The 26,082-nt window shown below is 55.1% G+C and overlaps 1 protein-coding gene across 8 annotated transcripts in view; it reads right to left on the reverse strand.

Annotated features, from left to right (window-relative positions):
• Positions 1-26,082, reverse strand: part of COL13A1 (collagen type XIII alpha 1 chain) — an 82,225-nt gene that overhangs the window by 33,204 nt on the left and 22,939 nt on the right. For 6 of the 8 annotated variants that reach the window (XM_077125050.1, XM_077125053.1, XM_077125055.1 and 3 more), the window contains 11 exons: positions 25,600-25,626; positions 25,482-25,508; positions 24,648-24,674; positions 21,612-21,677; positions 17,533-17,640; positions 15,277-15,303; positions 14,410-14,445; positions 4,425-4,469; positions 3,615-3,647; positions 2,642-2,668; positions 166-219 (listed from right to left, as the gene is read on the reverse strand). In XM_077125050.1, the coding sequence (XP_076981165.1) occupies positions 166-219; positions 2,642-2,668; positions 3,615-3,647; positions 4,425-4,469; positions 14,410-14,445; positions 15,277-15,303; positions 17,533-17,640; positions 21,612-21,677; positions 24,648-24,674; positions 25,482-25,508; positions 25,600-25,626 (477 nt within the window). Of the gene's footprint in view, positions 1-165; positions 220-2,641; positions 2,669-3,614; positions 3,648-4,424; positions 4,470-14,409; positions 14,446-15,276; positions 15,304-17,532; positions 17,641-21,611; positions 21,678-22,784; positions 22,842-24,647; positions 24,675-25,481; positions 25,509-25,599; positions 25,627-26,082 lie in introns of all 8 variants that reach the window. The other 2 variants (XM_077125049.1, XM_077125052.1) reach the window with 2 other exon arrangements.

Raw genomic sequence — 26,082 nt, forward strand, 5'->3', positions numbered from 1 at the left:
GCGGCTCCCCCCACCTCAAACAGATGTCCCGCTGTGCTCCAGCCCCTTTCCTTTCTGCCCAGCCAGGGGAGGGGCACGTGCAATGCTGGGGCGTGTGTGGATATGGAAACAGGGTGTGGGTGGGGATGGGCACAGAACCCCCACTCAGAGTTCCTCCTTTCCTACCTTGTACCCGAGGAGGCCGGGGAACCCTGGGGGGCCTGCAGCCCCCTTCTCACCCTGTGGGGGAAACACAGGCAAAGGTTAGGGATCGTTTCTCCAGGATGCCTGCAAAGGCACTGGCCCCATCAGCTTAGGGCCTGCACTTCCGCCTGTCCTGCCCCTGGCCCCTTCCTGGCTGCTCTCTGAAGGGCTCCGCCTCCTGCCAGCCCCCAGCCCGGCTCCTCCCCAGGCACCAGCTGGCCACTTCACACTGGCATTGCGAGCCCCAGGCCGGGAGTGCTGGGCCCATTCCACGCACACAGGGAAGGACAGTGCAAAGGTCAACAGAAGTCAGGCTATTTTGGGGAGAGGCAGGGGGTTCAGGATGCCGGCAGTTGTGGAAGCTCCCCCTTTTAACCACTACACTCTTTTTTTCCATGTTCTTGTTCTCTGCCTTTTGGAAGCCGAGCCTTTTCTGACCACCTCCTCCCTACTTCTAGGAATGACTGAAACCATTTGTCCAGAACTTATCCTTTGGGGGAATAGCTTGAGAGGTTTGCCCCCTGTCATGGTCAGGTTCATGTGTCAACTTGGCCAGGTGGTGGTACCTGTTTGTCTGGTTGGGCAAGTGCTGGCCTGTCTGTTGTGATGAGGAAGTTTCATAGAATTAAATCATGATCATGTCAGCTGCTTCCACAGCTGATTCCATTTGTAATCAGCCAAGGGGAGTGTCTTCTGCAATAAGTGATGCTCAATCTAATCACTGGAAGCTTTTTAAGGAGAATTCAGAAGAGACAAGCTCTCTTCCTGCTTCGGCCGGCGAGCCTCTCCTGTGGAGTTCGTCCAGACCCTCCATCAGAATCATTGGCTTCACAGCCTGCCCTGCAGATTTTGGACTCTATGTTCCCACGGTTATGTGAGACATTTTTATAAATTTTATATTTATGGATCTTTCCTGTTGATTCTGTTTCTCTAGAGAACCCTAACACACCTTCCTAATCAGCTTCTTCTGCTAATGAAGAACTCTGGTTGTTCTTTTCTTTTTAATGACATGAATCAGACAGCCCCTTAGAGGTACTTGAGCCCACCCCACCCCCTCCTCACTTTATAGATGGAGAAAGCAACAAGCTTACTCCCAGGAGTAAGCAACAAGCCAGCTCTAGAACCTGGCTCTCCCGATGCTCTGTCTTCTATGCTACATGGATTGTCCAGTATTAGGTCAGCACTCCAAGAGCAGACTTGGATGTTAGTGTCAGGTTGGCCCAAGAACTCCCATTCCCTATGACTCAGAGTAACAGAGGTCTCTCACATGTATTAATATGAGCCAAAGGTTCTGGAATCATTATTTGGAAAGATAGATTTTCCGGCTTGAGGCACAAAAGATGCCACCCATAATCTGTGGGTATCATCTCCTTTCCACCTGCCCTTGGGTAGAAGCTGAATTGCAAAATAGCCCAAAGCTGGTGAAGGGGCAGTGAGGAGAGCCACACAAGGGCCCAGGTGACAGGAGGGAAGGGGAGCCCTGAGGAAACTCCTGGGGAAGTGCCATAGCCTGGGCACCCCCCGCCCCCCGCCCTGAGATGGACCAGGCCTGAAGGGAAGCTCCTGCCCTACAGAAATCCTGGGGGGTCGGGTGGAGGGTGAAGTCCTCCCTCTTGCTGGGCTTTTTCTCCAAGGTAACCAGGCTTTCGAGGAGGGAGGGTATGCTCCAGGGTGCCAAATGCTGAACCTCTGCCAGGTCATCCTGTGGCCAGCCCCGTCTTCCTGGGGCCACATGCGCACACTGCAGACAGCACACCAGCCGCGGGCGTGGGCAGGGAGTGGGGACCAGCAGTGCCGGGATGTGGGAGGCACACACCCAATATGCAATATCCTACCCTCTGCCCCCTCTTTCCCGGCAAACCTGGGGGCCCCGGCTTCCCTGCTGCTCCTGGGTCTCCCTTTGAGGTAAGAAGAGAAAGTCACTGATAAGAGGACAGGGTGGGGGTGAGGATGGGGAGGAAATGACCATATGCCAGAGTCTCCAAAGTGGGGTCTACAGGGTACTCGTCCCATAAGATGCTGTTCTTAAAAAAGAGAAGATGCCCTGGTTTAAAAAAGTTTGGGAAATGCTGCATAGCACATTTCCTATTAGAACTTCCGAGTGCACGCTGCCATATTAAAGGCTCTGAGAAGGCCTGCAGTAAAGAAACCTGTATAATATTTTTAACCCAGTATTTTTCAAACTTATTTGGCTATGCAAGCTTTTTGTCATGCTACAAATCTTATCATTCTAGATGAACTAGAAAGAGAATACTGTGGGCAAAGGGGACAATAGTCACTGCCCACTGGCGTTGGCATGCCAACCGGCCTCTTACAATGGTATGTGACTGAGCTTAGTGCCACCCCCCGTAGGTCCCCAGCCCTAGCCCAGTCTCAGGGGTCCAAGAGCAAAACAACCGCAGCCCTCCCACCTCCAGCCCACCCCATGCAGCCCAGGACTTTCCCTCTGCATCAGTACCTTGGCTCCAGGGTTGCCTGGCTCACCCTGCGTGGAAATAAACAGAAGAATCAGGTAAAGAAAAAGGCGAGGGAGATTGAATAAGCAAAGGCACTCTGGGGGGAGGTGAAGGGCTTTCCTTTGCCCAGGCCCGAGGAAGCCCATTGGGCTGCTGACTTCTTTGGGGGGGGGGGGTGGTGTCTTTATTTACCTAGGGCACTGCCTCAAGAATGCCTCTAGTCTAGCAAAATATCAGGCTGGTGGAAAATAATGCCTTACGGCTTCTCTTTTTCTCCTGCTAACTGATTTCTTCCTTGAGGGAGGGGGCCAGTCTGACTCAACTCTGCGTCTCCCAGAGCTTGCGGCTGAGCACGTGGCCTTGGAGACCTGCTTACTGAATGAATGAAAGAGAATGGCCGAGTGACTTTTTGCAGCTGCGGCTGTGTTCTTCCTTTAGGCAAGGGGCATGGCTGGAGCGAGCATGCGAGGCACCCAGAGGCGGGGTGAGGAATGGATGGGCATTTGGTTTGGCCTCAGCACCCGCTCGGCGCCCGCCCTCCTGTAAGTGGGCCTGCCCCAAAGAAGTTCAACTTTGAACACCTGTGCTTCTGGGGTGTCCCCACCCCTTCACCAGCCAACCAAATGGGCCATTAGGGTGAGGGCTCAGGAGAAGGACTCCTGTTCTCTTTGAGGATTTGAAAGCATGTAGCCACTGAATTCTAGAGCACCAAGGAAGGAACTGGGCTCCCTTTCTCTATTAGTAGCCTGGTGAGACCTTTAATTTGAGAACTGGTAACTTTTTGCCACTTAGTTGCAAATCTTAGTTAAACATCTATTGTTCAGGGTTGTGCATCTGCATAAATGTTGCTTTAAGAAAAATGTCTCCCAGTTCTGTCTGCTGGATCCCAAGGCCCCCAGTGAGGGACTAAAGCCCCAGCTGTCATTCTCGCTCCATCTCTCCAATCCTGTCCCTGATATGTTGAATTCAACTGACCTTCATCCCAGCCACAGCGATTCCTGGGAGGCCCTGGAGGGGAGGAAAAAGGCATGAAGATTTTCTGCAGGGCTGTGGAAAAAGACCGCCCTCCCTTGGTGAGGTATGAAGGAAGCCTCCCCACTCCTGCCTGCTGCCCACCCAACTCCTCAGCTCCCAAGTTCTACCGGGAGTGCATGGGTGGGTGATGGTGGGGGCATCCCTGGAGTGGAACTGGGTGGGTGGGGCTTCGTGAGAATGTGAAAGGAGGAGGCAAAGGGAGGGGAAGGTGGGTGGTAGAACGAGAGCTGTGGGGAAGGGGAGGACTAGTAGATGACAAAATAAAGGGATCGATTTTACCAAGGACAGTAGCCCCTGAGTGTGCAAGTGGGATTATCCTCAGTGGCAGCTCTCTGGCCCTCTGCCCTCACAGCCTGGGGAGCAGCTGGGGTGAACCCATTTTCAGATCAGCCCAGGAACGTCTACATTGAGGTAAAAATGCTTCCAAAAGCACCACTCCGTAAATCCCAAGGGGAGATGATTTTGGATGGGGTGGGGGATCCCTGCTCCCCACATGGGCCTCAGGACTGCCGCAGAGCTGGGGGGCATCTGAGCAGGCTTCCCATGACCCAGGGATGCCCAGGAGGGGCTCAGACCCCAGCACCTCTGGCTGAAGGACAGGCCAGTGTGGCCAGGGGAGGGGACCAGGGGAGGAGTCGGGCAGGGCGTGAGAAGGAAGAGGGCTGATGAGCTGAGCCTCCTGGGGGGTCCCCAGAGCCAGGGGGGAGGTTTCAAGGTAAAGAAGGGAGGTGTGGGGGAGGGGAGGGGCACCTTTGCTCCGTGTCTGCCCGGCATCCCCGGCATGCCCCGTTCTCCCTGGAGAAAGAAATGAGGAAAACATCGAGCAGAGGCCCACACCAGGGTCCCGAGGCCTAGAAGCCCTTGAAGCACCACCAGCCAGAAAGGCTTATCTGGAAGCTTGATGGTGTCCGCAGCTCAAGGTGAGCTTTGAGACCCTGCCTACTTCCCAGGGATGGCGGCCACAGGGGGTGACCCCCCCACTGCGAGGTGGACTGGCAGGAAGGCCCAGGCCACGGGTCCACATTTTGGGAAAGGCCCCCAGGGCCAGCAGCTCATGGGTAAGGCCAGCGGTGCGGGTGGGTGGCTTGGCGGGCAGTGGCAGGCCGGGCTTCGGACGCAGGGCGGTGGGGCACGGCTGAAGCAGGAGCCGCTTGGCCCCTTCCTGCTGAGCGCCTCTCTTGCTGGCCCCATCTAGTATCTCCCGGCCCTATTTTTATTCCAGCGGGTTTGCTACGACGGTACCTGCTGGATGAGCCAGACGGGGAGACCCCTCGCTCCCTTTTCTGGGGGTTCCTTTTCCTCCCCGGTTATGTGGGTCCAGCTCTTCCCAAGGGCACGTCAGCCTTGGCCCCATGTCAACCTGTGCTTTGGGGGTGGGGGAGGCATGGAAGTGGCACACCCTGCCTGCTTCTCCGCCCTCTGTTCCTGACTGCGCCTTTTCAGAGGCAGAGCCATCACCTGTCTCGGCTATCACGGGGTTTTCTCGACCATCTTGGCACTGTCTGAGCTTTACTTCAACCTCTCTCACCTCCTGATGAAAATGCCAATATTATGGTGGGGGTTGAGATGGGGAAGGAGGAGGGGGCTATACTCTTTCCTCCTTGGAAGAACACGCCAGGATGGAGGCGTGTCGCTGGGGATGTTAGCCAGTTACAAATGGGGAACTAAAGGTGGGGAAGTGGAGCCTATAACCTGCCTGATCAGAGAAGCAGGGGTTCGACCCCTGCTTGAAGCTTTCCGCCAGGGCCCGGGACGTTGCCCAGCTACAGGTGACAGCTCACAGCCAGCCTGCTGCAGTCTCGGCCCTCCGGAGGCCGGCGCTCTGCAATGGGCAGTGTGGAGGCCTGAATAGACCAGAGCGCTGCGGCCTGTGGCTGTGCCTCGATTCCCACAGGCGTAAGGCGGAGGGGACAACCTGGCCCCACCTGGCTGCCATCTCTTTGGCTGTCCACTCTTTGCCTCTCTGCCATCAAGTCCTGATCCACCTTCTCCTAACCAAGATTAGCGCTGCTTCCGAACGCTCCCCTCCATAATCTGCCCGCCACCTGGCAGCCAAGTGAGCTTCCCGGGCTGCAGGCTGGCTGATGATTCCGTCCTGCCGGGTACTGCTGGGAGGAGAGGGGCGGATTCCCGTGCCTGGCACTCAGCTTCTTTCCTGGCCTCTTTATCTGACATCCTGACACCTATCAGCTACTACCTGTTTCTCCAAAAGTACCCTCTATTTTCATGATGCCATGCCTTTAGGCTCCTCCTTCAACTGTTTCATTGTTCGAGGCCCTGGTTATCACCAGCTCCTCTGTGAAGCCTTTTGCTCCCCCTCATACCCCAGGGCGGTTCCTCACCACAGCAGGGTGTAATCTGCATAGCCTCATGTCTGCCTCCTGGATGGTTTCACCCTTATTCTAGTTGGGCTAGGTTTCTAAATTCTGCAAAAAGCTTAACATCCTTAGCTCCAAATACTTGAGCTCTCCCTCAACCCGACCCTACTGGTGACCCCTGAGCCACAGGCTGGGGTGTCAGAGCTCAGAGAGTGACCTATAGCAGGTGGGCCAGTATCTCAAGCCTGCCCAGGCCATTGAGCTCTGACATCCTTCCTTCACCTGCTCTCAAAGAATCCTCTCCAATGTGGGAGCAGCTGCTATTCCTGTTTTACAGGTGACACACTGTGGCTCAGAGAGGCCAGGTAAGATTGCAAAGGCTGTGCACTGTGTAAAAGACAGAGCAGGATTTAAATACCAGTCCTTTGGCCACCAAAACCCAGGTGCCCATTTCTCTTGGCCAAACCCAAACAGCAAATGAGCTGATGTTCCGCCTGCTTCCATCAACCCCCCTCTGCAGACTGAAAGCAGGGCAAAGCCTCTGCCGGAGGGCCCTTAGGTCTGTGGCCCTTAGGGGTGGAGGGGTCAGTGTGAGTGCGTGGCCCCACCCTGAGCTGGGACTTTCACCACAGGCACCCAGAGAAAGGGGGCTGGGAGGGCCCAGCCTGCGTGCGCAGTCTGCTCTGTGGCCAGCAGAGGGCGCCACGGGATCTTCCCTGAAGTCAGCAAGGGCAGCTGTCTGTTCTCAATCTTCTGACCCCCTCACAGCTTGGAGCTGTCCAAGGGGAATGATTCCCAAAGCTCCCTCCTCAGGAGATGGGCCAAGGGCTCTTGCCACTCTTTCCTCTGGAAGACCAGAGCTCCTTGCAAACATTCCATCCTGACCCAGGAGGGTCGACTCAACCCCAAGTTCCCTGGGTGGTCAGCGTGGGAGCCCCCACTATTCAGGGATATCCCGTGTGTCATTCTCTTCCTTTCCTCAGTTTACTCTCACTGCCCCCCCCCCCCCTTGCTCCACCTCTGTAATGAGTCCAGTCTCAACTGGACTTGAAGTTGACCTTGTCTGTGTGGCCTTAGAGAAGCCTCTTTCCCTCTCTGGGTCCAAGGTGTCACCAAAAGGTGGAGAAGCGTGGCCACCTCCTGCTGGGTCCTGCCCCTCCATCGTTCTCTGTCACCCACAGCTGTGCCTCTGCTGCCCTGCACCCTCCTGAGGAGGGGGAGAGGCCAAAAGCTGGAGAGGTGACCCTTACGGCTATTGGCAGCTCCCCAAAAAGCCCGTGGGGGAGGAAGTTTTAGCCCGGGGGGGGGGTGGTGTCTCAGCCGTTTCTGCTCCCCCCTCCTCCTGCCTGGGAGGACAGCTGCGGGGGTGGGGCGAGGAGAGCAGGGTCTGTGCCACGGCTAGTCTCTGGGCTTCTGCCGCCGATCCCTGCCTGGGCTGAGCAGACAAAACCCCAGGCGAGGGTCCTGGCTAATTGGGACTCTCCTCAGCCTCTGCTGGTCTGAGTGTGGAGAGACACGACGGGTATGTTCTCAAGGGAAATCTGGGCCCCTTGGAGCCCCCTAGGGAGGCAGCCCTCCTCGTTAGGCGGCTGACCCTCGCCCCTTCCCTCCCCTCCGGGTCAGGTCTCCTAATTCCGCAGATGACCCAGTTTCCCCTGGTTCCCCTCCGGGGACCTTTCCTGCCCTCTCCCCTTTGCAAAGCAGGAAGCAAGGGTGGCCCCGCTGACCCCCATTGCAGTCTCTCTCCACTCTCATTAGTCTCACCCTCCCAGGGCTTGTCTCTGTGGGCTGGCCTCAGCCCGACCTCTGACCTAGGGAGCCCGGCTCATCATAAACCAGACAGCATCAACTCGGGGACACTGGGTAGGGCGAAAGGGGTGGCGAGAGTCATGATCAAGGACTCCGGGGCCGCCCTGGGCAGAGGCGTATGCGCAGGGCTGGGAGGCGGCTGCCTGTGTGCGGCGGTTGAGAAAGGAGGATAAACGATAAATGCCCTTCTCTTCATGGCACTTTCCTGCGTGGCAGGAGCTCTAGGGGCTCCTTCTTTTCCATTTTCCCTCTTAAAACTTTTCCTGTGTATAAGGTTTAAGTTGTTTGGAGTTGCACTGAATTTCAAAGCACTAACTCAGCCTGCCAAGCCTGAAGGGCCTCCATTTACCGGTTCTACCTCTGCCCTCCCTTGTCTTCCCAGCACCACGGATTCTGGGCCATTCTGCAGGTGGGGAGGGGGCACTGCAGACGCTCCAGGCAGGGGCCTACTGCGAGCCAGGCCTCTGAGGCCAGCCCGGGCCCTGCCCACCACGCTGGGAAAGTGGCCCTTTTGCCTTGGTGCCAAGAGCCAATGCCCAATTTCTGGCACAGAAGGAGCGGATTCCAGCCATTGTGGCTGAGAAGGGTCTGGGTGGGCACAGGTGGGTAAAGAGGATGCTGCCCTGAAAGACCCTGAAGGCCCCTCCGAGCCCTGACTGTTAGGCACCCCCCAGCTGGGCCCTGCACATGAGCTCCTTGCGGCATCCACAGACCCTCTGCTCCAGCCCCAGCTTCCTAGCGGGAAGGCCCGTCCTTTACCGAGATGACAGGACAGAAGGGAGCTCCTTGCAGCACCAGCCTTCATGTGTTCGCCCTGCCCTGTTAATTGATGACTTACTGTTTGTTGAACAAGCCAGGCCGGGATTTGGTAAGAGGAAACAGTCTGCAAGGAGGAGGGGGCTTCCAGAAGGGTTCCCCACCCAAGCAAAGGTCCAGCCAGGGAAGCAGGCAGAGATGAATGGACCTCGCACACGTGAGGCCGTCCGAGCAGGCGGGGTCCCTGCTGCAGTGGAGCTGGGCTCTGAACACACACTCTTTGTTCTCTGCAGGGGAGGGGGAAGGCCTGGCTGAGTGGGTGGGGTGGGGAGTGGAGGGCTGGGGGGTAGGGGGGGCCAGAAGGCGGCTCGGGCCTCAGGCCTGGACCAGGTCCCTTTCCCAGGCTGGGAAGTCGGGGAGAGGCGAGCGAATGCCCTCCTGCCCCCTAAATAGCTCCCAGACCTCCCTTCTGGGAAAAAAAGCAGCTCAGTTCCTGCTTCCCTGCCCCAGCCAGCCTCCAGACCAGAGAGGGCTGGAACCACGGAAATGCCAAGCCTTGCAGTAATTAGGGCCAGCAGGAAGTGATCCGAGGTATTACCTTGGCCGGACGCCCCACCTCAGGCCAGGGCTTTGGAAGGGCGGCTGGCTTGTAATCTCGATTGGAGATCACTAGATTTTGCCGTTCAGTTCCAAAAAGAAAATCAACCCTAATTACTCTGCAGAGTCTGGAGTGCAGGAGGAGAGGCAGGGCTCGGAGAGCAGAGGGTGGGGGCTGGAGACGGAGGGCTGGAGCCCCTCTCCGACCCACGAGGCCTCAGGCCTGGGGCCCACGTCTCAGTTCTCTGACCTGTCTTTAATTTAAACGGTCTGGATGTCTCCACTGGGATTCCATGGCTTTGAAAGAGATTGCTGTCCCCACACCAGAAGGCTCCTGGGTCTTGGCCTCCATCTCTAGCCCTCTATCGTATGCGAATGTCACGCAAAGCCCGTGCCTATGCAGGTCCTCTGGGAAACAGCGGGTGGGGGCAGGCTAAGGGACAGCTGTGGTGGAGGGTTGAGAGAAGCTGCCTCTCCTGGCCTTATTGGACGTCCTGGCACCCGCCCAATCCCGGGGGAGTCATTCCACTAGAATCCATGCCAATTGTCAAACCACTGTCCTTCCGTCGTTCTTTGGCTAAAATGATACATCAAAACTCCCACTTTCTCTGCCACTGACCCTCAGATACTGCTCAGAGGCAGCAGCCTAGAGGCTTAGGGAGAGGCCTGAATCCAGCCACAGATTTTTCTCACAAGAAAGGTAACACCTCAACGCCCACCTCCTTTCTTTGCAGTTGAGGAGAAGGGGTGGGGGGGGCAGGCCTACTGGAAATCATGGGGTCCTCCTGGGCTTAGAAGATGCATGCAACAAGTACTTAGAGCAAGACTTTAGGGTCAGACCGACACGGGTTGGATTTGTGGCCCCACTGCTCCCCAGCTGGGACCTGGGGGACATGGGCCTCTGTGAACCTCCTTTTGTTCATGCCGAAAATGGAGATAAGAATAAAATCTACCTCGTGGGGTTGTTATAAGGACTCAGTAAGAAGGGTGCACACCCCATCCAGGTTCACAGCACCACTGTGCTGGTGGCCACAATGGCAATAGTTTTCATTCTACTGAACTGGGTCTGCCCATCCGGCACTGGCTCTGGCTGGCAGGCTGGGATCAGCTGACCCGTTCACAGAAGGACCAGGGAGGGGTGATGAGGAGGCCAGGACGCCCAAAGAAGGAAGGCCGCGGCCTGGCCCAGCACCGTAGCACCTGACCATGGGACTCTCCTCTCCCAAGGCCTTGTTTGGGGATACCCCACAGGCCACCAGGAACTTTGCTGCAGTAACAAGCGGCTGCAGCGTGAGGTGCTTGACCTCCAGCCCCGATCTGAAACCAGCGCGGCCCACAGCCTGCAGGAGGTACGCAGGGCACCAGCCAGGCCTTCACGCAACCCCGAGACTCACACTCAGACCGCCAAACGTGTCCCCACCGCACGCCGGTCAGAAGTGCTAGCTCGGATGCACCTAGAAAACAGCTCTCACTAGGCTTCGAGATGCACAGGCTTACACTCCAGCAATACTGGTCAATCCTCTTAAGAGACAGCCAAGGCTGCAATATTTTAAATACACCAGATTTGCAACATAGTGAGAGTAGATCAATGCTATACATTTGGATCCAAATGAGTGCCACATGGATGCCAGCCATCCTTGCACTGTTTAGGCAGGAGGAATTGGCCCAAAGCAGAGTGGGCTTTGGTCCCAGGGGCTGCAGGAGAAGCCTGCCCTGCTGGCCTGCCTGGCCTCCGGGAGGACACCACGCCTGGTCCAGCAGATGGGGCTGGTGGGGGGTGGACAGAACAAATCATTAGCAAACTTCACAGGTTGAGAAATGTCTTTTCTGGGAGTTAAATTCCAACCAGTGCTGAAAGCAAGGCCTCCCTGCCTGCATGTTAGGTTGCCAGGACAGAGAGAGGCTGCTTGTGGGGACTGAGGCACATGTGAATGGCCCATGGGTTATTCCACCCGCCAGCCACGAAGGGTGGCTGCACGCCCTCTGCCTCAGCTCCCACGGTGCCCACCTACCGGGGCCTGCTCCTTTTTTAGGACCCTGGCTGGGAACCTGTCCTCCCAGCCTCTCCATCAAGTCAACCTGCATGCTGGGGCCCACTCCCCAGGCTGTTATTGCAAGCAGAGGGCAGCGAGGGGACGAGAGAGAAGGGTGGACAAGAGCAGAAGGTTGGGGCTAACCGGTGAGGGTGACCTGTGACAGCTGAGCCTGGGGGGAGACCCACGAGCAGGCCTTCACCTCTGCACCTGGCATAATCACTTCCTAGCTGTGCAACTGGGGCAACACATTGACTCCTCTGAGTTTCTCATCAGTAGAATGGGGATAATGAGCTTTAACTGCTGGTCAGGGAGTAGATGGACTCTGATTAAACTACAGATGTGAGGTCAGCCTTTGATCTCAGCATACTGAGGCCAAGCAAGCTTCAGCCCTGGGAAGCAGCCCCTCTGCTGCTGGCCATCTCCTCCCTGTGCATGCCTTCCAGCCTTCTGCTGGACTGGAGGCCTTGGATGAGTTGATAACAGGAAAGAGGTCCCAGCAGAGTGAACGGTGCTGAGATGTGGGTGCTGAGACCCACCGGGAGCTGGTTGGCTTTGGGAGGCTGGTGACACCAGCAGGGCTTAGAGAAAAGCCTTGATGACAGGCTGGGACAAATGGAGGCAGCAGGAGCCTTCCAGAGATCTAGAGAGGCAGTGGCAGGAGCTAGTGGCCTCATAGACCCCCTCCTCCCCTCGGGTTCCAGGAGAAGACGTCCCTGTGAGAGCAGAGGGGAGTGCCTGATTGAGGAAGGTCCCTTGACCCAAGAGCAGTGATGCTTCTGACAAGTCCTGGGTATGGATGAGAAATGGCTCATACAGAGAGGCCCAAGGAGGCTTGGCCTCCTAGAAAATGAATACCTCACACAAAACCGGGGGTGGCTCCTCTCCTGGGTTTAAGGAGCCAACTATGTACTATGTCCCAGGAAGTGTTGGCTTTCCTGAGCTGGAAGGGACTTTAATCCAGTCTCCCATCTGATGTACAAACTTCTCTTAACACATCTTAGGCAAGTACTTATCCAGACTCTACTTGAATCCCTCTGGTGACGGAGAGCTCCCTCCCTCCCAAGGCACTTGTGACCATTATAAACTCCCTCCTTAGTGAGCTGAAATTGCTCTCCCTGTCGGTTTCACCCATTGGCCCATGTTCTCCTCTTCCACACTATGGCCCTTTGTGTATCGTGTGACACCCTGAGCCTTCTTTCCCCAGGGCCACTCTCCCCAGCTTCTCAGGACCCAGAAGCTACCCCTGTCAGCAGGAACACACTGCTTTTCTCTGAAAATTCGAAGCAACAAAGGTTGAAATATTTTCCTCACCAATTGAGCCTAAGATTATTACATTCAGAGGACCAGCCCCTCCGTCTTTGTGACACTCCAACCCTAGCTGAGACCTCTCCAACCTCAGGACCGTCCCCACCCCCTCTGAACTCTATTCTGGATGGACCCGACTTCCAGTCTGCCACAGCACGCAGATGCCCTGTAGCCCAACACCGAGCCGTGGGCACCGCCACAGGCCCTGGGGCACTGCCGCTGGCCCTGCCTCCCCGCTGGAAGGAGCTGGTCCCCTGCTCATGGAAAACTGACCCTCGCTGCACCAGGAGGCAGTAAATTTTGAGTCTGTGCAAGTGAATGGAAGCAACCACGGGGGCTATAATTTTCTCTTCCTGACACAACACAAACTTCGCAGTTAGTGCCGAACTAATTAAAGATCTCTCAGGTCTCACCATTTCACCCACCAAGTCCCCATAAAACAATGTGGTGATGGCGGCTGCCTGATTAGTCTGCACGGAATGTGCTTCTTTCCCCCTGCCACATTCTTTTCCCCTCTTTGCCCTCCCAGTGCCTTTCCTTCCTGCTTCTTTTCTTTATTTCCCTTCCTCCAGAAAGGCTCTGGTGGGGCTTCCCATCAGCATCAGGAAGGAGGGCAGGCATACTTTTTGCAGCAGATGGTGCTGCAAGAAGGACTCAGGTTGTGCAGCTGCCCAGGCCTGCATGTCAATTTCTGCTCTGTCCCTTATGAGCCACGAGTCTTGGGGCATGTCTGGGTTCCTTCATTTGTTAATAGGAGAATAGTAGTACCGGCCTCGTGGGCAGCCTGATGATTAGAAGTAATGCAGGCCATGCTGAAAGACTGGTTTGGCATGCAGGAGGCATTCAGTGAGTAGTGACTTATTAAAATAATTATTATGCTATTGTAGCTATTGCAATGACTACCTCTTAGCCCCAGTTCAGATCGTTTCCCTGTTATAACAGCCATTTTCTTGCGCATTTGCTGCGCGAAGGCCACCAACGCCTCGCCATGCCTCTGATCAAAGAGTGGAGGTGAAGTCCCCTGCCACACTGATGCACGTGAATTGGCCACGTGACGCGCTCTGGCTGATAGGAAGTCAGAACGAGTGATGCGAGACGGCACCTGAACAGTGCTCATGCCCTGGGCCTGCTGTGCCATCAGGACGCCTGTCCCGCTGCCTGCAGGATGAGAGGCCACGTGGAGGAAAGCGGAGGCGCTGGGCCCTCAGCCAGCACCAACCATCGGGCATGTGTTACATCTTGGCCCCTCCTGTCTTTCCATCTCCCATGTGATGGCACGGCAGGAGAGGGGCTAGTTGAGGCCCAGATTACCAACCCGCAGGACCATGAGAGATAAGTCACTCTTTTAAGCAGTTAGTTTGGGGTGGTTTGTCACACAGCAATAGCTAACGGATACAACTATCACTCCTCAGCACCGACCTTGTGAGCTGTCTTCTTCTAGAGGATTCCCCCCTACCTGGAATTTATCTCTCTGCCCTCTATAATCACACAGCACTTTGCCTTCCCAGTCCACCTTCACCAGAATCCTTCCGTCACTCCAGCCTGGGAACTTACGGAGGGAGGGCTGGATCCGTCCACACCCCCCACTCTATTCAGCATGGAGCTCTGCCCAGGGTGGACCCAGTTACCCAGTCCTCAGCCGTGTTAGTACAGACTCGGCTGCTCAGCTTGTGGGAAGAGATCTTCCTGGGGCGAAGGTCCGGCCATGCCACCGACTCCTCCAAAGCTCCTGCACCGTCTGACCTCCTCCCCACCCTCACCCACGGAGCCCCTCACCCTCAGAGGAGGGTAACCCCTATCCAGCCAGCCTGGGTCTCACAGGGTAGCGTACATGCTGGGCATCACCTAGGGCTGACCCACTTGGGGCGCCACTAGGGGAGGCTGGGTCCTCTCCCTCCCCCCTACTCTCCTTACCTTCCGGCCGTGATAGCCCTGGATCCCAGGGTCACCCTGAGAAAAAAAGAGAAGACCATGAGAGGGGTCTCCCTCGTGCCAAACTTCTGCTTGTGCTGGTCTCTTTCCCATTGGATGCCATCCCTCGTCTTCCAACATCTCCAAGCCTCGCGGTCCTTCAACACCCACCTCCAGCCTCCCTTGGCACACAGCTCTTGGCTTCCTTCGAAGCCAACAGAGGCTGCTCCACTTTTTAGAACAAGACCCTGCCCTTCAGAGGCAAAGAAATGGTGGGAGGGGTCAACCTGGCAGAGACCCAAGAGGCTGAAGTTTCAGTCTGGGCTCCATTCCCTCCGACCTTCTTTCCCTCCTGGACAAGGCATTTCTCCCCAGAGCTCAGCTTCCACATTTATAAGATGGTGGAGCAAGAGCAATGCTTTGCCCTGGTGCTTTGCAACTTCTCTTCCCCAGAGCCCCAGTTCCCCAGCTTCGAAGGGAGAGTGTGTTGGACATATTAAGCTTTCGAGAAAGGTTTCACAACAGACTGGATGGCCCCAAAGGTCCCTTCCAGTTCTGATATATTAGGACATGTTATTTTAGTAGGTCATTGACACAATGGCTGGGCTTTAGCCTGGTGTTTCCAACCAGACTATAAGCTCTTTCACAGTATCTGTAGCCCTTGCCTGGCCTGGGCACACAGAATGCAATTCTTGTGGAATCAAACCAACTTCATAAGAGAAGGGTGGTTGTTTGAAAGTGAGTCAAGCTTGATCCATCTCTCAGCCCTGGGCCTCCTTACTCGGTAGCCTTCAGAGCTGCCTCCCCACCTCCTCCCTCCTGCAGAGAACTCCCCCATCTATTTGACACATCACCCAGAAGGGCCCTTACCTTCGGTCCAGGAGGCCCAGGTAAGCCCTGCGGAAGCAAGAAAAAGGTGTGTGGGAGATGTTTTCCACTGTGGATGGTTGAGGTTAGTCCTGTTTACAGTGGGGGTGGGGGAAGAGCAGCCGAATAAGCAGCCCCCAAACAGCTATAACGAGAGAACAGACGTGCTACGACAGATGTAAGATTTCTGGAAGGGTATCTGAAGCCTGCAGAGGGCACATGGGGGCAAGAGGCTCTGTCCTCTTTGGAGCCACACGGAACTGTGGGCATCTCCACTTCGCCTGCTGGAAAATAGGTCAGCGGCAGCATGTTAAATTGCTGGTGTGGTTTGGTTCATATTCCTGCCCCCCCACCTCCTGCGTGAGACCCTCCCTAGGAAACCGACCTTTCCCAGCTCAGCCTGGATTTTGCCTTTGCCCCCCACCCAAAGAAGCCCTCAGTCCCCGGCTCCCACCCTTCTGCCCAGGGCTTGACGGCCTCGGCATCTAGCCGTGGTGTGTTCACACGGGCTGAGGTGCCTGCATTTGCCGAGAAGAGCAGGGAAGGCTGGTTCCAGCGCAGCCCTGGGCGCGGGTCTGGACGACAAGCACGGGTTGGAGAAAACGTGATGCCCGAATCTGGTCTCTCTCCATGGGTTTAAAAAAATGCTTTAGGTTTTTTTTTCTTTATAAACGCCCTAACAAAGAAAACCCTCTGGATTTGGTTCAGGGAGTGGGAACCCTCACCGGATGTATTTTTGTTGTTATTGTTTGGGAAGAGGTCAGCAAAGAAGTGAATTTTAAGTGCTTTTTGTTTTTTTTCAGTTTGGTTTGGTTCAATTTCCTAAATTTCACTTCCTTTCTGGCTTTACTTTCCCATTTAGAGACCCATGGAAGTGAGACTAATCTCGGCCCCTGGGGTCCTGGGGAGAAATCATGGAAATATTTTAAATCCACTGTGGAGGGGAGCTGGGCAGGACAGCCGGCTCCCAGCAGATTTCCTTTGAGCTGGATGCCTGGCCAGACAGGGCTGTGCCCCAGTTTAGAGGAACTGTGCACTGAGCCTCGGGTTGGCAGCTGAGGCACCGAGGGGCCCAGAAGTGAATCCAGACGATCTCAAAGGGGCTGTACATCTCGAGGGCTACTGACCTAGCAATTCTACCCCTGGGCATCTATCCCAGTGCAGCAGCCAGAGATGTGCACAAAAATTTACGTTTGAGGATATGTGAATAAGCCGGGCAGCCCCAAGATGGATATCATGGTGCAAGGGTTTGCTTTATGCTATTAAGAGCAATCTCACCAAGATACAAAACTGTTATTTTATTCAGAATGTCACCAATCTGGAAAATGTTTATGTGGAGATATAACTAGAGAGAAAAATGGAAGGACATTAACAAAATGTTAATGATGCCTAACTCTGGATTATTTAAATCAACAATTAAAATTTTTGTCTTTGTGTATGCCCTCCAAATTTTTCACAATGACTGTATGATACTTTTGTAATAAGAAAGCCAGGTAATTATTTTCACATAAGAAAGTCATTATTAATAAGTAATTAGACTTTGTCCCTAATTTCAGTCTTTCCAATAACATATGGAGGCAGCCTTATTTCTGGGTAGGGGGACCTATTTTTTCCAAAGAAGCCCTGATAGCTTCTATCCTGGCACTTGTACTAAACTGGGCTGGAAAAGGCTTGCAGATGGGTGCTCTGAGTGGCCACCGGGTTTGACCTGTAACAGCTCCTTCCAGCTGTGCCCCCCAGGCACCCCTCAAGCCTAGTGCAGGGTGTTTCTAGGCTGAGGATGGCTCAGGCTGACCAGCCGAGCTGGAAAGGCAGTCCACCAGTGTGGACATCTCACCTGCTGTCTTCTCCTGCCTCCCCTACCTCTCTTGCTTTGCCCTGCCACACACCAGGGTAGGTGTTTGTTACCGGTGCCAGGTGGTCGGACACCTCCTGGCCAGCCTTCTTTAGAACCCATGGCCCCAGGGACCAGGGGCCAGCCATCAGATGTGGCCCTGGAGAACCTCTTTTGAGCTTTCTACTGAGGCTGGGGAAGGGGCAGCCTGCTAGTGACGTCCTCCTGGGAGGGAGTGACTGGGGTTGAGGCCACGGCACCAGCAGGTTTTCAGAGCCAGGGCTCCACCAGTTGTGTGACAAGGATGGGCAGCTCTTTGCCTGGGCCACCCAGGTCCAGTGGCCTTGCCAAGGTCTTCTAGGGACCCAGGTTCCGGTTGGTTATCCGAGGATGGGAGGTGGTAGATAGAGGAAAGGGATACTTACGGGAGGCCCCATGGGCCCCGGCAGTCCGGGGTGTCCCAGCGGTCCGCTTGGTCCAGGTGGGCCCGGTGGCCCTGGTGGGCCTTGGACGCCGGCCTGGCCCTGTTCTCCCTGAGGTTCACAGGAACAAACATTAGAACAAAGACCCCCAGAGCTGTAGGCCAGTTCCCGCCCGGGGCCATGCGCCCAGTGCCAGCGTGGGCTTGGAGGGGAAGGTGTATTTGCAGCAGAGAGAGATGGTGACGTGATGGTGGTGGCTGCTGTGACGGTGGTGATTCCATGCAGGGGCTGGGGCAGCAAGAGGAGAGCCAAGACATCCAAGCCCCGAGGTGGGGCTTCCTGAGAGGACTCCCTGCACAGAGCTGCTGGCACTGGCCCGAGAATCCAGCTGCCGGAGGTGGGCAGTGCATGAAGCTGACCACCAACCCTTCTAGAGGCCTCGTACCACCTGGTCAAGTGGCCAGAGCCTGGACCAAGTGGTCTGTGGCCTGGCCTGCCTTGGCCAATTCAATCTGTGCAACAAGTCACATCATCCTTCTAAGGCCTGGCCTCTCAGACATAGAGTGGGACCAGCAGTTACTGTTTCCTGTCTTTGATTATCTTGCCCAGAGGATCAAATGAGATCCTTAGGTCACAGGTCACAGAATTTTGTTTGGCTCACTAAACAACTGGGCAAGAGAGTCTATGTAAATTTTGTATTGGTGGCTTCTGATGAAAAACTAGGAGCCCTGACAACTTTGGGCCCCCAACCCTGCAGGGTGATCACTGCTCGGATCCAAGGAGTGGTCGCCCCTTCAGATGGGATATGTACCCTTGAGCTGCCTCAACCCCCACCCTCTAGCTTCTGTCACTCGGGTGACCTGCCTGGTGATGAAGGGCAATTGTGTTTGCCATACTTTTGGCTTGCTTGGAAGTGCTTTGAAGCTGTAAAGTGTTCTGTGCATGTATGGGGTCGCTTTGGCTCTTCTCTTCCCCCAGCCCAACTCCTCAATCAGCTGCTCTGAGCCCAGCCTTCGTCCTCACACCTGTGCTCAGGATAGAGACGGAGAGCCCAGCAAGTTTCTCTTTTGGAGGAGTGAGCCTGGCCCGTATGACTGGGACTTCGGGGCTGGGGGGTAGCCAGAGTCATCCTACATCTGGACTGATGAAAACCCACTTCGGTCATTATTTTAACTGCCATTATATTTTCTAAATGACCTCTCTAGGGATGATTGGGGTTGTGCTCTCGTCAGAGGGGCCCATCCCTAGAGACTAGTTAAAGCAGAAGGGCCCGGTAGGCTGGGATGATGGGGGATGCAGAGTCCCAGGGTTCCAGCTGGCCCCACACTTCTCACTGTGATCTCAGCAAGCTCTAGACGCTAGAGGTTTCCTGCTGATGGTGCTTGCTGCAAGTTGTGTGCCGCGATGTGGTGAAGAAGAAAGGGAGTCTCATGACTGGATGAGAAATGGAAGATTCTAGCAGCACCTGCTTGCACCCTCTCTGGCTGGGAACACCTTAGGGCGGACGCCACCAGCAGCATCTTGCTGGGGTCTGGGCCTTGTCTTCTCACACCCTTTGAGAAGCTAGGGTTCAGACTGTCTATAGCAGAGGGAGCAGATGCAGAAAGTGCTTTTGTGGTCTTCCAGCTTCCAGTGCCCGCCCTGCCTTCGGTTTTATATTGGCTGTTGATGAGTCCTAAGGGCCTCTCCAGGGATGTCTCTCCTGAGCCAGGGAAGGCTTAAAGCAAACTTAGGCTTCAGGAGGGGACCAGGGCTGCCTCTTTTTCAACCAGAATAAATCTGATTAGGTCCATCAGGTCCTCTGAACTACCAAATAACTTTTGCATTTGTGTGCTGCTTTTTGCTCTTTACAGTATTTTTGCATTTTTGGAGTGCAGGGAAGATTTGGTCTTAAACAAAACCCTGAGGTCCTTTCTGACTTTGAAATTCTAGAATCTTTACCATGTTCCAAGTTCTATTTTGCAGAAGAGAAAACTGAGGCTCAGAGAAGTTGAGCTCCCTGACCGAGGTCAAATACACGATGGAGCCAGGACCCAAATTTGGAACTCTAGACTCTGTTCCTATTCATTCCAATGAATTCCCCAGGAGAAAGTGCTTTCTGTCCAACTCTGAACTTAGGAAACGACCTCCAACACCATCTGCTATGTGCATCATAACTCATATAAAGTTTCCTCTTTCAACTAACGTTAGACCCAATATTCAAGCATCTTGCAGAGCCTGGAAAGTCAATATCAGTTTATTGATAGGATATGGACAAGCCTTTTTGGTCCCATGAGGGCTGACTGCATAAAACCTTAGTCTCCCGGTGGAAGCTGTTCCACACTGGCCAGGGCCCTATTTGTCTCTCTCTTCTTTGGAAACCAGGTCAGGGGCAGCTCCGAAAGTTCCAGCCTCCTGTCCCTGGCTTTCAAGGAGGAGTCAATAAAATAGAGTGTGCTGGATGGAATCTGGGACCTCTCTCAATTTCTTTACCTGTAAAGTGAGGCTGTGGCACTACCACTGCCGGGTGGCCGGTGGGGGGACTGATTGCACGAGTGAATCTATGGGGGATTCTTGCAACAGTGCCTGGAACCCAGCGAGGGCCCAATAAATGGTGGCTCATCCAGCCAGGGTCATAGGGGCTGTCGGAAGCCCAGGCCGCACTGAGGGCATGTCCTCCGCTCTCCCGGAGCGGGTCTGGCCCGGGCAGGGCTGGGGCGGTGGGGCCGGCCTTCTGGTAGGCAGCTCGGGTAAGGGCTCAGGGAGGCTCTCGAGGATTTGGCGGGTGTAACGGGAGACGCAGATTGCAGGCTCCGGCAGCACGCGTATCACGTGTCCCTCTGTATTTTTAGCTGTTTCATCAGAGTGATTTTTCAGCCTTGTTCTGGACATCCCGGCCCCTGAGCTGCTGACTCCTCCTGAGTAGGGCTGGATTGTGGCCTCGAGGTCCTGCTGCCAGGCTCTCAGAGAGCGACTCAGAGCTCTGCCAGAGACCCCCCCCCATCCCAGTGACTCTGGGGGTACACTGTGCGTACATAAGGAAGGTTAGAGGCAGAAGTGGCCTGGCCTGGAATCAAGCAGTAATGCCCACCTTTGGATCCCTGGGACTGTCATCACTTGGAGAGCGGGGGCGGGGAGGGGGATTGTTTTTTTCCTTTGGGATCTTGTCCTTTCTCAGCCTCTTTCGGTCCATAAGGCAGGAAGAAGGAAGCAGTTTTTAGTCAGGATGATTACACCAGTTGGTTGTGGACTACATTCCTTCTGCAAATTCCCTCATTCCTCAAACCTCAGGTTACAGGTGATCAGATGCAAATCTTCCTTAAAGCAGGGGCCAAGCCTGCATTTCTGAATGCAAAGGAGGTAGACTGAAAGCCTACATGCGGGCCTGGCTGACTTTTGCTATTTGTGGGAGCTTCAACAAATCATTTCACTTCTCTGAGCCTCGATTCCCCAGTTTCCAAAACATGGATAATAGTAATATGATAGCTAACAGTGTATACAAGTGCTTAAACTGTCCCAGGCAATATTCTAAGTGCTTATAATACAAAACAATAACCCTGTGCAGCACGTACTCAGGTACTGTTATTTTCTCACTTTATAGATGAGGAAGCTAAGACATAGAGAGGTTAAGTAACTTGCCCCAAATCACACAGCAGAGAACTTGGATACAAACCCCTGCTCTGCAATTTACTGGCTGTGTGAGTCTGGGCAGAACTTACTCAACCTCTCTGAGCTTCAAGGTCCTCATCTGTGAAATAAGGATGATCATTCCTCATTCATAAAAATGCTGAGAGAATGAAATAAAATCAGGCATGCAAAATGCATGCCATGGAACCTAGCACTTGGTGACTGCTTAAAAAGTGTAGGTGACTGGTGGGGATAGCAATGGCACGGCAGCAGTCCCAAATCTCTGGGGGCCTATGTGTAGGCCTCAATAGTTATTTGTGGATGTTTTTGCTTCATTTAATTGAACCAGACCAGGATGAGACCCTGGCTTCGTCTGCAACCCCAACTGGCCTGCCAGGGCCCAAGACTCGCGGAGCCCCTCAGGGGAGCCCCTCAGCGAATCCCCATGCCACCTGGGCACACAGGCGGGGTCTAACCTGGAAGGTCCGCCTCTTTATGACCGGAGGCGGGGCCAGCCGCACTGAATTGAGGAGAGGCAGCAGCTGAGGAGAGAGATGAGTTGGAAGGCCAGAGGGCAAGGGCCAGAGATCGCAGGTGGTCAGAAGGATGCCAAGAGTCGCCGGGAAGGCAGGGCAGCCGAGAGGGATGGGTGGGAAGGAAGAGAGAAGAGAGATTAGCAAGCACGAGGCACAGGGCGGAGTGTGTGTGTGGGGGACCCACGGGGACGTGGGGCCCAGAGGACCCCTGGAAAGTGAGGACACCCAGAGGAGTGGCCCTTCGGTCCGCGCCCCGCCTTGGCCTCAGCCAGCAGCCCCGGGTGGGGAGAGCGCCACTCCTCCTAAGAGCCCCCTGAAGCATGCGGCCCAACATTGCACGGCTGTCCCCTCTCCCCGCCCCTGGTTGGTGAGCAGAGGTCAGTAGCCTCAGAGGCCTTGGCTGGGGAGCCACAGGACCGGCTTAATTGGTACTTGAAGCCAGGCGGGTGTGTGGCGACCTCGGGTTCTGTTATTTGGTTGAGCAGGAAAGGCTGATGTCAGCCAGTCGGGGGAGATGGTCACCGGCCAGGCCAGCCTGGCTCCCAGGGGCTGAGCTGGGCTGAGGGTGTGGCCGGTCTGGGCACAAGCTAAGTGCTACTTAGTCCTCACCCTGGGGCTGGAGGGCTTGGAAAATAGAGGCTGGGCAGAAAAGATGTCTCCAGAATGTTCAACCACGTTTTTTTTTGGGGGGGGGGGAATGGGAGCAGAGGCAACTTGTAATTATATTATCTAATGTGATTTTCATTTCTGGAAATACTTGCTGCTTCCTGTCCCTATTCCCAGTGAAGCTGAGCAACCCATGGCTTCAGAGGCAGGTAGAAGCCATGTGAAACAAAGATCACAAAAAATCGAGTGCTTGCATTTTAAAGCATTTTTAACTCATGTGCCATGAGCCCTGGGATAAGCGTTAGAACCATGGGCTTCCTGGGCTGATAATGCGCCCATCTGGGGTCTCGGGGACCCCAACTGGGGCCTTTCCATGTCCTCACTGCTGCCTGCACAGGCAACGGCTGTACACAGAGCCCGTCCACCGTCCCACTGCTGGGGCCTGGGCACGTGCAATGTTGGGCTCAGCAGAAGGGGTCCCCGAGATCTTCCGTGGAGCCTACAAACCTTCAGGGTAATTATCTGGTTGGAGCGCAGAGCTGCTAGAGTGCCGCTTAGATACTCCTGGTTCGGCGAGGGGAATGATGGTGGCAGAGACAGGGCAACGGGGGGGATGGTGAGGCTCAGAGCCCATAGACACTGGCTGTCCTGTTCCCTGCCCCCGGGGGGGGGGTCCTTCCCACCACTCACATGCCTCCCCTCTCCCCTCCCTGCCCGAGGGATGCTGCAGGCGGAACCCCTTGGTATCTGTGGGCTTAGCAACCTGCCCCCTCCTTCATGCCCACCCTCCCCCCTGAAAAACCAACAGACCAACTGCCCCAGAAAGCCCCCCTTTTCTACTCTTTTCTAAATAAATAGGGGAGCTGGCTGCCCTTGCCCTGCCTGCCAGCTGGGTCCCAAAATCCACTCTCACTTCTACATGACTTGCTCCCCAGACTGCCACTGTCATAATGCTGTGCTTCGCTGTGCCCCGTGACAGCTTCTGGAGGCTTCCACCACTGCCCTCCCTCTCGCGGTGAGCTGAGGAGCCGAGTGCCCCCCATCACCTGGGCGCTTGCTCAGGACAGAGGACACACTGCCAAAGAGTCAGCAGTGATGCTGTCTCCTGTGCTGGGGGGATGCTGTCTTTCTTTTGGGTAACATAACAATCCTGTTAACCCATCGTTCCAAATAAACACAGCTGACCTCCTATTATTGTATCAGGATCGGGCTGGCCGGAGCACCGGGGCCCCTGCATCCCTGGGGCACATGACGCCGATAGGCTGGCTCTGTCTGCATGGCTGCTGCACGCGGCCCCCTGCCCTGGCCTGGTCTCCTTTGGTCTCAGCCCCGCACCAGCCTCTCTCTGGCCAAGGAACCCAGGAGTCACATGCTGGGTATAGGCTGGACCCTGCAGCAAGGCCCTTTTGTGGCCTTCCAGAGTGAAGTTGGCGCTGAGCTGGGTTTGTGTCTGTCTTCATTCCCTAAATCCTACTGCCAGGGTCTGCTTGGCTGGGCAGGCAGCCAAGGAGCCACTCTGCATGTGTTTCTCAGCATAAATGCAGCCCATAACAGGGGGTGGATACCTTTACAAAGATGCCCCTTCTCTCCGCCCCTCTCCCCAGGCCTGATAGCTGCAAGGGCAGGAGACACTTTCCGGCACCCAGATCACTGCAGCTCCTGCTGGAGGAAACTGTGCATGTCCTTCTCCTCCTCCCTCCCAAGAATGATTCTCGCTTTTGGGGTACAAGTTTGAAGATTCCTAATAGGATGTTAGCAGTCTTTTGCGTTCTGTATATTGGGGTAGAGCATGGCAAAGGAAGGAGTTGGGTGGGAGCCAGGGTTCGGAGACCACCTCAGGTCTGAAATCCACAAGCCTGCCCAGAGAAGGGCTTCCTCTCTCCTTAAAGAGGCAAAGTAGAGACCTTTTCCCAGGAGTTAAACACTCAGCCCCCTGTATCTCCCACCATCAAGGTCTGGGTCATCTGAAACAATGACTAACCCAAAAGTTCCTCCAATTTGGCCTGGGCTGGCAACCAGACATACAAACACAGTCACACAAATACACACTGGATGGGTACAGCCAGACACACAGACTTGTCTGAGCACATGGACAAATGGAGAAGGTGACATATGGAGGAGCCACAGACAGAGAGTTCCAGATACTCACAACTCAAGAGAGTCACCAGGCATACTACTGAGAAACACAGCTGTGTAGCAAATACACTGTCACCCCACAGAGCCCTCTCTGTCTGGATCAGCTGGTCAGACCTGAGCCTATTCCCCACAGCTCGGTTAGGTACTGGGGACCCCAGGTAGATGGGGCTGAGCTTGGTGCTGAGTCCCAGAGATGGCTCAAAGGGCCCCACTTGATTGGGAGGGTTCACTTACCCGGTGTGGGTACTCTCCACACTGACCCTGGGCGACGAGGGAAGGAGAAGAGGCTATTAGCACTTGTTGGGGAGGAGGGGGTCAACTTCAGGACTTAGCAATATGCCATGCCCACCATCACCCACCATCACCCACCATCACCCGTCATGCCCACCATCACCTGCTGGCTCTACTTCCATCTGGAACCCTCTGAGGCAGGAGAACTACATCCCTCCCTGTTCCTGGATGGCAACGAGGAAGAAATACCCAGGGCCTGCCTGGAAGAGGCCCCCTGGAGCCTAGGGCAGAGTGAGGAGTTATGCCCCATGCCTGGCTGGAGGCATCTTCCTGGAAAGGTACCCCCCTCTGGGTGGGGTCACCCAGCAGCCCTCAACAGGACCCGAGGACAGGAACAGCAGACCCCCAGGCAACTGTGGGCAATGGGGCTTGTCTAAGCAGGGAACAACAGGCCCCTGTACCATGCACCCAGGGGCAAACCCATCAGAGCTTCCTATGGAAATTTCAATGAGACAGAGAAAGTATGATGCCAGGGTAGAGGCCAGACCAAGGGTGTACAACTTGACACCTTGAAATCCTCAAGCTCATGGAGGTATGTCAGTGGTCACTATGGGGGCAGCAAGTGGGGACCCATAAAAAGGCTGAAAGGTCCAGGCTCCCCTAAAAAGTGTCACCTAGAATGGCTCGACTTTCACTTCATATTTTGGGGCCACACAGAAGGTTTCCTGCATCAAAGGGTTGTATTGATAAAAACTAGGTTGAGAAGAACTACAATGGACCCTTTTCTACCTTTTGGGAGGCTATTTCTTGAAATGGGAAAGCTCTGTCAAGGCTTACCTTGTCTCCTTTTTGTCCTTGAGGCCCCTATGAAGAGATGGAAATGAGAGTCAGAAAGCAAAGCTAAGCACATGCGGCTGAACCCTCTCTGCTGGGAAAACTAAGAACGGATACCAACCGGCTGTCCTCGGGGGCCCATCAGACCCTGTGGGAAGGAAACACACACATGTCAGTGGGGGACGGGAGGTGGCAGAATCAGGGGCATGTGTCTGGGTGGGGGCTATGCTACAACCTGGGGCTTCCAGTCCTTTCCAGAATGCCCCAAAGTCCAGGCTGGCCTGGTCTTCCTGTACCTGAGAAATTCGAGGCAGCGCGGCCTTAACCACCAACACTCAGTCTCTCCTCCGAGCACCGGACATGACTATGCACGTGTGTCCTGCTCACCGTACGGGGCCACAGTGAAGGACATGTGTGACCCTTCATTCATTCCATTATCAACCCTCATGGGCCTGCTATGGACAAGGTGCTGGGTTCGCCTAGAGGTCGGGATAAGCTTGTCTCACCTGACCTGCCTTCTTAGGAGCCAGGAAACGGGAGACAAAGCACGTGCCATCTTCTACCTGCCACGGCCAGGGGCAGGGTCGGGGAGGGGCTGGAGTCT

Source organism: Tamandua tetradactyla, chromosome 13 (assembly GCF_023851605.1).
Source record: "Tamandua tetradactyla isolate mTamTet1 chromosome 13, mTamTet1.pri, whole genome shotgun sequence".
NCBI classification, from domain to species: Eukaryota; Metazoa; Chordata; class Mammalia; order Pilosa; family Myrmecophagidae; genus Tamandua; species Tamandua tetradactyla.